Source organism: Schistocerca gregaria, chromosome 5 (genome assembly GCF_023897955.1).
Source record: "Schistocerca gregaria isolate iqSchGreg1 chromosome 5, iqSchGreg1.2, whole genome shotgun sequence".
NCBI classification, from domain to species: Eukaryota; Metazoa; Arthropoda; class Insecta; order Orthoptera; family Acrididae; genus Schistocerca; species Schistocerca gregaria.
Window position 1 is genome coordinate 235,996,306 of NC_064924.1, and position 15,028 is coordinate 236,011,333.

Genomic DNA, 15,028 nt, shown 5'->3' on the forward strand with positions numbered 1-15,028 from the left:
TGTGTGGTCTGGGATCCGCATCAGGTGGGACTGATGGATGACATCAAAAAAGTACAAATAAGAGCAGCTCATTTTGTATTGTCACGAAATAGGGGAGATAGTGCCACAGACATGATATGCGAATTGGAGTGGCAATCATTAAAACAAAGGCTTTTTCATTGCGACGGGATCTTCTCATGAAATTTCAATCACCAGTTTTCTCCTCCAATAGCGAAAACATTCTGTTGGCACCCACCTACAAAGGGAGAAATGATCATTATGACCAAATAAAAAAATCAGGACTCACACAGAAAAATTTAAGTGCTCTTTCCTGCGTGCCGTTCAAGAGTGGAATGGTAGAGAGGCAGCTTGAAGGTGGCTCATTGAACCCTCTGCCATGCACTTTATTGTGAATAGCAGAGTAATCACATAGATGTAGATGTAGATACCTCTACTGATAAGTAGACTTAACTAAGCACACAATAATTTTAAAAGTGGTGGTCCTCCACTAACCTCTGCTTCCACAAAGTGGTCCCTGAACAAAAGCTATTGCCCACCCCTGCCCTATAGCATATTAGACCAACTTACAGACTTTGCTAGTAGTAAAAGAATTAAGATTAAGATGCATGAGAACTATAACAATATCACGAGCCCCATATTACCATGGATAACACACAGGCCTTGCATTCAGAAGAAATAAGATTCAAAACCCCATCTTGCCACAGAGATCTAGTTTTCCTGTGAATGCTGTAAGTTTTTAAATCAAATTCTGGAACCCTTCTCCAATCCATACTTTTTTATATGTTTAATCACCTCATTGTCAGTAGGATGTGAAACCCTATGGTGCTCCCAGTGTACCCCACAGAAATATTGAATAAAGGAGTAGCATCACATCATCTTTTCAGACAAGTTCCCTGTTCCATGTAAAGCAGCACAATGGATGTATCCATGTGTGGAGGCTCAGAGGAGAATGAATGATGCCAGATTGTGTTCGTTGTCGTCATCATCATACAGGCTGAGCATGTAGAGCGACAGTGTGGGTCACTATCAGGCACACAACTGCGTCATCTCGGGTGTGCATAGCATGTAGTTTGGACAGCAGCCATTACATTTCTGATATGTCAAGACTGGTGACTATACCCTACCTTCAAAGTCTCTGTGAAATTATCTTTCAACCAGATACCAGAAGAGCAAATGTTGACTCTATGCAGGTCAGATCATCTGCCTTGACACTGGTGGTATATGGAATGTTGGTCTGGCCAGCACATTTCCAGATCTGCCACACATTGAAAAATTCTGTTCATGGTTTGCTACAAGACTGGTGCACCGCCCCTCACCACCCCCTACAATTGATGAACTCGGACATGGAGTTGAAGCAGTTTTGAAAAATAAATCCATTCATATTTTTCATCCAAGCACAGTTGGTTAGGTTAGAATTTTTCTTATTGCTAGAGGTGACAGCTGTATGTACTAAATTTTGTACCCTAAAATTGTATCTTTCCTGCTCCACTGTTTACAACTATAAGTAAAACTTCATTATTTGCTATCCTTCCTCACATCACAGCTGTAATATCAAGCAGTGTAGTATATGGTATAAACCAACAGGTGACTGTATTGCAGCTGCAGCCAGAACACAAGGTAAGATTATACATGTAGTGGAGAATATCATGGGCATGCACATTGCAGTGTAATGGATATAGGGGGTGATTTTGAACTCTCTCTGTACATGTTGAGTACTTGCAGTGAGAACTAAACATGTATAATTTGTGACAGCAATGTACCATTTCCATGCAATAGAAGCAAAAACGTGAAATACTGTTATCCACAACATCCCATTTCCTGTGTGGAAGAGTGTTAGTAATTTGCTGTGAATCTGTTAATTATTCCTTTTCAAACCAACTAATGAATGTGCTAAGAATTCCACATAACATGAAACGTGTAGTATTTTGTGCTACTTCATACACTCACTTTCCCTTCCTCAATTGGCAGTTGTTAACAGTTTGTGTTGTTAACCATGTTAGTATGACTTGAGTTCAGCAATTATTCCTTTTCTAACCAACTAATGGGTGTGTTAACAATTCCAATTAACATGAAACATACATGTACACTCACTGCCCCTTCCTCTAGTGACAGTTGTTAACTCTTGGTGTTGTTAACCGTATTAGTTTGTTACAAATTTAGTAATTACTAAAGCCAACATAGCTTACCAGTGCTTTCATCACCCGGTATATGTGGGCCTTCCTGCTGCACAGTTAATTTCCTGGTGTGGGTTCCTGTTCAAAGCATTGCTTACTCAGTCACCTCCATATCCCTTAGCATGTATATAGAGAAGTTAGAAGCACTCTAAAAACACATTTGGGAGGATGACAGTTCCAGTTCTCTTCTGGCCATCCATATTTATGTTTTCTGTGATTTCCCAGAATCGCTCCATGCTTGCCGGGATGGTTCCTTTAAAAGAGCATGGCCAGTTTCTTTCCTCATCCTTAACAAAATAATCCAAACTTGTGCTCCATCTCTATTGCCTCATGGTGGTGTGTTGAAGCCTGATGTTGTTTTCCTTTAGGAGCACTCTGTAGATATAGACAGAATATGGTAGTACATTGACATAGGTGTTTAATAGAACGGTTTCATTTAAAATACACCTTAGAATTTTGCAAGAAGTAGTTAATAGGCCATTTACAATTTATTATAAGGAGAAAGTGTCATACCTCAGATCATAATCATCTACATCAAGGACTTCTGACCAATTCTGTCTCCTTCAAAACTGATCAAGCCATCTCTTCATTTGTCTTCCTAAAGATCCCCCTACACAAAAAAATATTGGAATGTAGTAACTTGATCTATGTTCTGATTATCAATTTCAATCTTAACTCATATGGGCTTGTGTGCTTAAAATGCTCTTGATTGTGTCTTCATAATGGAGATGCACAGATTCTATTCTTAGTTGTGTCATGGTGAAGGTAGAGTCTGAACATGATCTTCCTGTGTGAAAACCATGTTGGGCACCTGATAATGTGGTTTCAGCAATGTTAAAATTGTAGCACTTCCATAAAATCATGTATTCTTAATTTTGTAGTATTTGATGCATATTTTATCAGTTCAGTATTTATTTTATGATACCCTGGAGTCTTCCTGTACTTGCTCGAAGTTACTGTGCCCTGTAATTCCATGAACATTATTAGATCTAGATCACTGTCTGCTTCAACTGTCCAGAGTGTTTTGTAGTATTATAACCAATTAGTTTCAGATATTGTGTTTATTTCTAGATTGCCTTTATCTTCTTTGTTTAGATGTTTGATTATTTTGCATGCTTTGTCTTGTCTTCCTCTTACATCATATTCAGTATAGTAATATATATTTTTCCCAACTATGGTTTTCAACTTGCCTGCCTTTCCTTTTCATTACAGCTGATTTTCTTTTATAATCTGCTCTCAAATCCTGATCAGCTAGAAATCTAACATTTTTAAGCAGGCATGTTTCTTACCATTAAGTAAACTATACAGTTCATTAACCCAATATGGCAGCCCCCTTTTGAAAAAACATTTCTTTCTTGTGTTAAGTGCATGTGTTACTGCTCAATTAGTGCTTCCATCTTTCATATGATACACAGAGAATAATAATGTTGTCTCATATAACAAAAAAGTGAATAAATCTGTTATAAGTGAAGAACAGGAATAGTGTCTAATGCAAAATTGTAGTCTATGCACTCAGTGTGTTGTGGTCTTCCACCTGTTACTGTTGATTTTTGCAGGACTGGAACGCGACATGTACAAACGAGCTCGTCAGAGTGTCATAGACATGATCCTAGCTACGGACATGACAAAGCATTTTGAACATCTAGCCAAGTTTGTCAACGTATTTGCCAAACCTACCACTCGTGATGAAGACCCAGCGACAGAGGTAAGTTGTGAAACTATAAGCCATTTTTCTTCCAAATTTCTTCTTCATTGATGATCTTACTGTAGTTTTGATATATATCAATTAACATTCAGTGACTTGTTGGGCTAGCTGGTGTGGCTGAACAGTTCTAGGCGTTTCAGTCTGGAACCGCGCGACCGCTGTGGTTGCAGGTTCGAATCCTGCCTCGGGCATGGATGTGTGTGATGTCCTTAGGTTAGTTAGGTTTAAGTAGTTCTAAGTCTAGGGAACTGATGACCACATATGTTAAGTCCTATAGTGCTCAGAGTCATCTGACTTGTTTTAATGAAATCAGGATTAAAATGAATTAATTGTAATTGTTTGTGTCAAAAAATTGCTAAAATCCAATTATATGAAATCTTCTTTAAGTCATGCAATGGTATGTCACTTTTTTGCTTATTCTAATTTTACTAACCTGCACTCACAGGTGAGAGTGGACTGTGAAATATAACAGGGCATAACAGTTAGTGAGCTAATACTCATCTTCATTTCTCAGTTATCTCGGATGCTGCAGCATCTGTAAATGAATTGTATGAGTTCCTGCTTCACCAAAATTTGCTGCAACTTGCTGTGTTCTAGGCAGTGCAGTTATTGATTTGGCAGCTCCAAGAGAAATTTCAAAAAATTCAGATTTACATGATGTTCTCTTTCAGAATTACATATTTGTGTAAAACTGTAACAAAACCGGGTCACAAAAATCTGTCAGAAAACTGAAACTCTGATGATTGAATCACCACTGCTTGTATACATCCCTGCTTATGTCATCAATTATGAGAAACAGACAATGGAAAATCCAGGATGAAATAATGGCAATATTATGAAAAGTATGTTTGCTACTCACCAGATAGTGGAGTGCTGAGTCATATGTAGGCACAACAAAAATACTGTCTTGGCAGCCAGAAACTGTGTTCATGCATGTGGGAGTTGGGTTTGTGTGTGTCTGTTTTGTCTAATTTTGATGAAAGCCTTTTTGGCCGAAAGCTTACTTGTTTGACAGTCTTTGTTTTGTCTATCTGCAACTCAGCATCTCTGCTATATTGCTATATGATTGTTAGAAACAGAAAATTTATGGATTACAATCAAAAACTTACTAGTGTATACTGTTGGCTATATCCAGATGCACATTAATTTGTTTCTCTCAAATTGCAACATGAAGTTTTACATGGCTTTTTGCTTTTAGTATTGAAATTCGTGAACTATGTCCAATAACAATGCTCTTTATTAAGTTTCTTAAGTCATGAAGATTATTATTTGGAGAATGTCCCTAACATTTGCATCAGTTTATTCCATAAATTCTAATGAAAAGCTGGTTTCACTTCTGTATTCTGGAGTTACAAAACAAGAACTGTTTGTTATTCTGATTAGTAACAGTCCCACCAGTGTACAGATATTTGTATGCTTTCTAAGGTTGAAATGAAATTAATATCAGAATATGAGTTTGTATAATAAATTGAGTCTAAAAGACCAGATAAATGAAATAACATTGCTAAGAAATTTATATAAGCCTATAAATGTGGCAGCCTGACACCTAAGGTCAACATTTCGTGTCATACTTATCCTTTTTTTGTATTGGTACTTTTCAACTGGCAACAGGAAAAGATTCTAATCTGACAGATGTTTTTAACTATAGGCATTGTTTTAAAATATAAGAAAAGATAACAAATTTATATCCTTCTAAATTATGAAAAGTGCAGTAAAGTAGAAATAAAAACTTAAAATTTATGACTAATGAAACTGAAGGTGAAACAAAGCACCACAGTGAAACAAGTGGAACTGTCCTGGGAGAGAATAAATTACGAGACGAGAGGTATAGTGGTTTTTTAGTTGTGTATGGCTTAAGATGACAGTAGGATTGATGAGTTAATATACTGGGCTGAGTGTAATGTGAGAGGATTGGGGGTAGGGAACCATGGGATTTAGGCTGAGTGTACCCAGGAGAGGGAAGAGGAAACAAAAGTACAGAATATAAAGAGAGGAAAAAGTTCTTGTATAAGTAAGAACAGAGAGGATTTAATAAAATTAGTGTGTATCTGTCTGTCTGTTACTGGTAATTCATTAAAGTTGTTTTGAGGTAGGATACGGAGAGCCTTTAGGCATAGGGTTAGGTATGAGTTGGCTTGGAAACTACCAATGATTTGGATTGGAAGCTGGGTGGAATGACGAAGTTGATGGAGGCAAGTTTATAGGAAGTGTAGAATCCACAATCATGAGGGCTGGGAATTTAAAGAATTTGCAAATAATTCATGTACGGATGAAGTGAAAATAAATGCAGACTGTGTCATATTAAAAAAAAAATTGAGGGAAATGTACTCTTTTGTTATTTTCTGCCAGGACTCACACAACACACAACATTAATAAATTCACAAAAATTACAAATCGATGAAAAGCTCGAATAACCACCCCATAGGCTATTTAATAAACAGTAGCTATGCTGAACTGATAGAATGCAGTGTCAAGTGGTTAAGCTATGCTGATTAAGTTAACCATCAGTCTGTGTGGATGTCCACTCTACATTCCATTAATTCATTTGTTGTCAACCAGTAAATGGACTGTATCCACTGACTGCTCAGTGTCTACACCTTAAAACAGAAACAGATTGGTAACAAATAACCCTTGCTCTAATATGGCAGCCAGTCATGGGTAACTGTCTCTGTGAGTTTCAACAAATCTCATTATAAGTCATTTTGATATAATTATGAAACACCAGATTCCTTCTCACTATGAATGGCATATGGAGCTATAAGCAGTCAAAACTGTGGTGACCCCAGTGGTTTGGTAAAATGTGTGAATGAAGTTTGGGTAGTTTGCCCACAGTCATGTGAGGACTACCCAAATACTTCTCTTGTTAGCGTCATGAACACATTATTGTGCATCAACCATGGGGTGTTGTTCTCAGTTGAAGTGAGTCCATCTCTCCTCCTACCCCTCTCCTCCCAACCTCCCCTTTCATGTGCTGCGGTCAAGCCTCCTACTTCCCTCACAAGGAGATGACAGGGGAGTGGCTGGTTTCTATGGGCAGAGCTTAATTTTTGACACCATCGTAGATAGCTAAGGTTTACATCAATTTGCTGTCTGTGACTTGCGTCTTTGGTAATACATGGCCGGATAATTTCTTTTTCATTTGGTATGCTCACACAGAAAGCAAGATCAGGATTAAGAAACTCTGTGAGCTTGAGTGGCATTGACTAGCAATGTGGAAGGTACCTTAATGTTTGTGATACTCTCCTGTGGAGTACCTTGATGGGCTTTTAACTGGCATGATACAATATATATAGATGAATAGATTCAGAACTGACTCTGTTGGTACTTCCTCAACCAATTTGATCATTTGCTGTTTAAGTGTGCACACAATTTCCTCTGCCTTCTCTTAGCTGTGGAGGTAGAGTGGAGCAGATATAAAATGTACAGTGCCATGATATAATGACCATTATCCATCATTGTACACGGTGATCTCTTGATCATAGAATTTTGCTTAATACTCGGAGCATGACTTCAGCAATGTTAGGAATATTGGAGAGTGTTTCTTCTACTATTAACTTTATGGGATTCATAAATGGTGTTGCAAAATCTACATGGAATCACTCTGAGGATTAATGGTAGTGGGGCTTGATGAGAAGCATGCTGGTGGAGATTGTTGATGATCTGCAGATGTACCTTTCTGTGGCAGCCATAATTTTCATCCTGTAAACATGTTGACATTCCAGCTATTTCATTTGTGTTAATCCTCAGAGGATTCTTAGTAGCAAACTGAAGGAGTGTTGTGAGAGTAAATGTTTTCTAAATTAGCATTGAAGAATGCTGATGACATTGTTCTAAAATACTGACAGCAAGGGTTGAGTTGGTGTGAGCAGGCCACCTAAAACAGATCCCCAGAGCCATCTTTGTCAGTGTCTGATACATACTGGTAGCTTGTGCAATAATAATAATAATAATAATAGATAGTTGTGTGATTTTGGATTCCCATAAATGTTTAAAGTCCCTTGAAGTAAAGCAGCTTGTGTTATCTCTTATAATCTCCTGGGGAGGAGCAGAAATACTAAATATACTCTGTAGGTTAGACACTGCAGCATGTGTGGTAGCAATCTTTGTATGGTGAAGCCAGGTGAACCATTTAGAGGTGTCCTCACACAAATCAGAATATAGTGGTTCCCCACCTTATTCCTTGGAAGGAGCCCACAAAATCAATGAATTTTTCCTGAAAAGGGGAATCTACCTGCTTGGACACTAATCACCCCACATTAGTGTTTTATATGGCTTGCATATCACTCACACACACACACACACACACACACACACACACACACACACACACACACACACATTACAGTTGCCTAATCATAACTTTATATCTTTATCTGTACACTTCCAGATAAAATATTTCATTATTTTGGCCCTCATTTTAAAAGTCCTGAATGTATTTGAATAGCAGGAGCACCAAGTCCTGTGAAACAAGTTCAATTTATTAACATATCATGCTTGACAACAAAGACTGTTATCCTTCATAGAATGTGGCTTAACACTCTCTCCCCTTAGTATTTTCTCTTTTATTTCAAACAGCTTTTCATCTCTTTGTTGATATTCTCAGTCATTGAAAAACTGAATGACAGAACATATCAAAAGAATTTCTTTGTTTTCTGCAGGCTTATTGTGCACTAACTTCCCACCTTCTTCAGATTCAGATATTTTGCTCAGTCATCAGCAATATTGTTATTTGACCCTTTAATACTTAAACTGAAATGCCAATCTTCTAGTTGACCAATGCCCAATTCTTCCAGTCTTATGTGGATGGTGAAGGACCCAAGTCAACACTTGGTTATCTGTTTCCATTTTAAATTGCATGTCATCCAAATAGCATTTAAATCTCTCCACTCTGAATAACATGGCTAACACTTCCAACTCCTACATTGAATACCCCTTTTCAAGCTCTAGAAGCATAGGCAATCAATCTCCTTCCTTCCTCTTTTTCCTATAGTAAAACATCCCCTATTCCAAATGCTGAGACATTAGTTTGCTAGATAAATGGCTGATTGAAATCAGGATGAACCAGAACTTGAGATATCATTAAAGCCTGCTTCAGCACCATGAAGTATGCTTCTTGCGAGAAACCAGTTGATACCTTCACCCCTTTGTGTGTAATTCATTCAGTCAACAAACTCTGATATTAATGTACAGAAGTAGTTCATCATTCTGATGAACTGAGCTACCACCTTTAAGTTCCTGAAGGTCAGAAACTGACCAATAGCTTGAACACTAAGGTTATCTGCTCCATCATGGCAATGTGTTCCAAGAATCTCATCAACACATGCAGATTTAAACTTGGGTGGGTTGACCATTAAAACACTAAATCATTGAGACAGTGATACACAAATTGAAATTTAATGTCTGCAAATAACTATCCATCAACTGAGAAAGTATTGCCACATCAGTGGGTAACCCTAGAGGGACTTGATTGAGTTCAAAAATATCCAGTTCATCATGAATGCAGTAACTGGTTTACAGCTTTTAGGAAGGAGACTCTGATTGTAAGCCTTATTCAAATCTAGTGTGGTGAATACCTTTGTTCCATGAATCCACCCAAAACATGAATGAATGTCCAGTAGAGATACAGAATGTAAAACAATCTTCTTATTCAGTTCCCTATAATCAGTGACAACTCTATGTTCTCCATTCAGTTGGGTACCAGAAACATTGGTGATGCATAAGGAGATTTTGATGGACAAATTATTCCTCTTTCTAACTTGTTGCCTGTCAATTCCTTTACACCTTCATTCTAGAAGGGTCTAGCCTATAGGGTCAGGCAGTGTGGTGGGGGGGGGGGGGGGGGGGGTGGGGGGGGGGGGAGCATTTTTACTGGAATTATATCAGTCAATACAATATTATACTTCAGCAATGTATCAACCTATAACTTGGGGGTCAACATGTTAGAATACTCTGAATGTAACATTTTATTCCATTTTGAGTTCCTATATCTAGGCATCCCAATTGTTCTTCTGTCAACTTTGCTTCTTCTTCTTCTTCTTTTTTCCTCCCAAATTACTTGTTTACTACTGGCAACTATGGCCTTCCCCATTTCTTATGGCTACAAAATGTAAAACTCTCTTGTGGTCTGAGTTTAAATGAAATGTTCACTCCAATCAGTAATGAGGCTGACCCTGGTTATAAGGTCAGTTCCAAAAATATGAGGGCTATTGAGAAAGTAAGGTACATTCAGACTCAAAATGGAAATCACAATGAAAATCAAAAATGTTCTATTTGCAACAGGTTGCTACATCTTGCAGCTACTTCTCTGCATAGTTGGTGCTCCATCTTAAACATTTGTTGTAGCATTGTACCAACTTTCCAATACCCTCATCATAGAAGACAGTTGCCAGTGTGTTCCACCACTTCTCTACACTGGCCTGCAGTTTGTTGTTTTTGCCAAAATGTTATCATCATAGCCAGGGGTTCATGTGAACAGAGATTAACGTGAGCCAGTGCTAATTCTGGGCTGTATGGTGCATGATCAAACAATTCCCATCAAAAATTCTGCAAGGGCCCCTGTGTTGTGTGGCCAAGAATTGTCATGAAGAAGGAAATGCATGACAGTTACTAGAGACAGGCATACTAGAGACAGTGCCCAAGACGTCAGTGCAAAGTTTCATTAGATTTTCACTGTCCTTCCCACTTTGCAACCTATTGGACCTTACTTTCTGAATAGCCCTCATACAATTTTTTGCCAAATTCTTACTAACAGAAACACTAATCTTCCATGTAAATCCTTCTCTACCAATCTTCATTGCTACCACCCCTTTCAACCAACATCAGATTGATTAGCCACTTCTTTCTTCAACTTATTCCATTTACAGTTAGCCTTACTGACACAGCACCAGTCATAATCCACGGCTGAAATAGTATTTCCTGGATTTAGCAATCATGGACTGGCTCATTATGAACAGTGGAACAAACAAAGATAAATGCATTAGCTTGCCTGCTCTCATTGCATAAATTCTTCTTCCTTCACCTTCCCCTTGTGGCAGTAATTGTCCAGTACCCCAGTTCACACCCTTCTTTGGTTAGTTCCTACTTACATGCACCAGCTCACCACATATGCAATGATTTATTGCTTTCTCCCCTTTTTTTCTGGGGATTGGGCTGTATGCCTGGCCTCCTATTGTGATACGCTCTAGGTTAATGGTCTACATTACCATAAACTGGAAAACTTTTTGTTCAACGGTATAGAAAGAATATATTGTCACTCGCCACACAGAGGAGGCATTGATTTGTATACAGGTACAATGAAATGACTGCTTAACATTTAAGCTTTAAAACAAAAAAGTCCTCGTTCAAAATGCAACACACAAACATTCCCATAAGTACATCTCACATACACATGAATACTGCCTCCAGTTACTGTGGTCTGACTGAGTGTTCTGCCTTCCCCCACTGTCTTCATTTTCTTCACTGTTCTCCCATACCAGAATAGGCATCCACTTCTCCCTTCTAAACGCTATATATTCCATTGTTTAATCATTTCACACCAACTCTTCTAACTGTGTCCAACTAACAGTACACAAATCTTGGGATTTTACAAAATACTGTGTATGAGTCTTAAACCATGTAATATTTGTTTGATGATTTTCTTTACAGGATGTAGTAAACACACTATCAACACAGTTTTCTAACTTTCTCCATATACTTAATAATAAATTCACAAGAAGCTTCTTCCCTAAAATATTCCTTGTAAATGAGCTCCTGCAATGCCCAAGATGGAGTAATTTGACATATTTCCACCCTAAACTGATTTTATCATCCTCCCTTCTCAAATTGCCACTAAAACACATTCCAACAAGTCATCTTTTACTTTAGCAATTACTGGCTTTAATATCTCTATATCTTTAATGTCTATCAACTGGGCTTTTAATTGAAAATCTACCATAAAATACAAAAAGTTATTTTTTGTTGTGGAATCTGATGATAACTTAACATAACCTCCCAGGAATCCTGGTATAGGATAGGGAAACTTCAAGAACAGTTTATCTAGGATTGTATGCTTCACCATTTTCTGTATAAAATAGAAAAAAATACTTTGCTGCATATGTGGAAGCACAAATATAATCAGTCAGCATGAGAAAATTGGAGAGATCACATTACAGCAATATACTTCTAGTAATCAGTATTTACTAGCTTCAGCATATTTCTTGCATGCAGGATCTATTGTGCTTGAGGTACTACATTTTGTCAGTTCAGCATAAAAAACAATTTTTCATATGTTTCTGAGACTAGTGGTATTTAATGTTTATAGTGGTATTATCATTGTTATTATTATTAAAGCAGTCATTGCTTTCAGTATCAGTTCATTTAGCAATTGGAATTCATCCATTAACTTCAATGTCATGTGAGTGTAATTCATTTCATGAGCTCAATTTATATCAATCTCTTCCTGCAATACATGCAGTGTCACAACGCTTTTTCTCTTGTTTCTTTTTCAGCAAATACATATCTGCTACATATTTGATGACTTTATCTCCCATTAGCTGAATGTTGAAAACATGCCTCTGCTCAGGAAACTATTCCATATGTTAAAGCACTTCTCATTTGAAATCTCACATAACACTCATCTCCAATTAAGTATACAGTGAAAAATAATTATTCTGCAGTCATTTTACACTCAGAATAGTGTAGCTCAAGCTGCATCCTTCTCTGTTAAGCTATGTAAACATAAATGAAACTCTGTGCAAATTACACCAACAGAACTTTTAAGGTCTGAAGTTATGGTACATGTTCCTTTTTCTCTCTCTCTCTTCCCACATCTCCCTCCTCTACAATATCAACAAAAGATATAATTTTTGTTGTATTTCACTGAGCAGTTTTGGTCAATCAGGCCTATCTAAAAGTAACTTATTTATAAAATGCAATCACTTTCATTCTGTCTAGCAAAGCAACTATTTTAAGTTCTTGATAAATAATATAATGCTAAAATTTTATGTACCAGGTGGGTTCCGATTCAGCTGATATGAACAATTTCTTGACGGCACCAGAAAATATTGCAGTTGTAAAACGCATGCTGATAAAGTGTGCAGATGTGAGCAATCCAGCAAGACCACTGAGGCTCTGTGTTGAGTGGGCTCGCAGGATTGCTGAAGAATATTTCAGCCAGGTGAGGAGACTTCATTAAGCTGCAGTACATTGTTTTTCAGTTTATTCCTTTTCAGATGCTTTTTAAATATGTAATTTAATGTTTATAAAACTTCTAAAAAAGCTAATCAGTAATGCCAGCACCACACTGACTCATCTTTGATTCATGTTATTTTCTGTAACATAGGGCTTTCTCAAAATCAGGAGATTATAACTTGTCATTCTTGAGTTCTCTGTATCTGTTTATAGGGTGACAAGTTTGGTTACATTTCATCCTCATCTTCCTTTTCTCACTAAACCATAACAGGCTGCCTTAAAAATTAGTATACCATACACATGGGATAAGTAAATTTGTTACTGTACTATAAGAGGTCTGTTCAAAAAATTTTGGAGCTATGTCCACAGAATTTTTCTGCTCTTACTTTTTACTTATTGTGCATGGTTGATTTTGAAATGCTCTCCTCCACAATTAATACACTGCTTCCAATGCTATTTCCACTTCCAGAAGCAGAAGATCATCTATCATTGCAAATCTTCAGCCTGTCAAAAGGATTTTCAGCTTTGGAAATAAGAGAAAAATGTCCAGAGGAACCAGGTATGGAGAGTATGGAGGATGAGGAAGCACAGTGATTTCATTTTTTGTGCAACAGCCACACATGACTCATGAGCTGTGGGAGAAACTTGTCAGCAACATGATGCATTCCAAGATACAGTGTCAGGATTTCATTACATGATCTTACTAAAATGTTACATTCTTCTGCAACCTCTTGGACAGTCAGTCTTCAATTGGTATTCACAATTTTGTTTACGTTCCTGACACGAGCATCATTGGCAGATGTCGAAGGGCATTCTGAATTAGAGTCATCTTCAATTTCCATCTGTCCATTTTTAAACCATGTGACCCATTTGTAACATCAAGTTTTTTATATCATTTTGTGTGTCTCTGTAAAGGTTTTCTTGACTTTCACACAAAATGCAGGCATGTTGCTCCTATAACTCTGCCATTTCAAAATTTGCAAACTGAGCAACACAACATTATACTTAATACAGCACTGAACAATAATTAACAGACATACAACAATGAAACTTCTGGCATTACACATTAAATGCAGGCATGTGCAGGGATGCCAACTGCATTTCACATCAACATTGGCATGAAATTACAAATGTTCTGGGATTTTTTGAACAGACCTCATAAATGTCTCCTCTAATACTTTTGTTTCTCATCAGCACTTAAAATATGTCTATTTAATGTAATGAAAATGAAGCACATTCCTAATATATAAATAATGTAAGTGTGTAATGTAGTTTAAACTTTGAAGAAAATGTTATATGAAAACACCACATGGAAGCTGTTGCTATGAATCATACAAGCTGTACACTTGCAATGTAAAGGGTGTAAGTTGTAGTAAATGGAATTTTAATTTAAATGTAAACTAGATCTGGCCACAATGTCTAATAATCAGAAGTTAGTGTGAGGGAAGAGGATTACAGTATTGTCTATCACAACTTGCTAATCTGAGTGAAGTTGATTGTGTTTTTGGACATACTAGCATAGAAGTGTACTTGGTAGATGATAAATGCACATTAATCAGTAATTTATTCCAGTTGGGAGTCTCTCAAGTTCTCAGTCAGGGAAATTGAATGTCTTGTAAAGTCAGTGAATATTTAAGCATGAGAATAGTGGTAATATATTTGAGTACATATCATGCCATGGAGATGGTATATCAGATGTAGAATGTGGGGAAACATTACATTACAGTTAATGTAGAAATCAAAGATGGGAAAACTTTATGTGGTGAATATTAATAGTATGCCTGTAATAACATCACATAAAACCTCCTAAATATTTCATATTCCTTTGCCATAGATAATGATATTCTCAAAATAATTAAATTTGACACTGAAAAACAGCCTTTGCAGTTAGTCTTGTATCATGCCATATGAACAGAGTTTCCTGACAGTCATGAAAACTGCTAGATGAATGAAGTATTATGCATAGATACATCAAAAATGA

At 37.1% G+C, this 15,028-nt stretch overlaps 1 protein-coding gene across 6 annotated transcripts in view; it reads left to right on the top strand.

Moving 5' to 3' along the window:
• LOC126272075 (high affinity cAMP-specific and IBMX-insensitive 3',5'-cyclic phosphodiesterase 8) overlaps positions 1–15,028 on the top strand; it is a 1,931,196-nt gene that overhangs the window by 1,877,513 nt on the left and 38,655 nt on the right. For all 6 annotated transcript variants that reach the window (XM_049974623.1, XM_049974624.1, XM_049974622.1 and 3 more), the window contains 2 exons: positions 3,731–3,879; positions 12,869–13,033. In XM_049974623.1, coding sequence (XP_049830580.1) covers positions 3,731–3,879; positions 12,869–13,033 — 314 coding nt within the window. The remainder of the gene's footprint in view (positions 1–3,730; positions 3,880–12,868; positions 13,034–15,028) is intronic.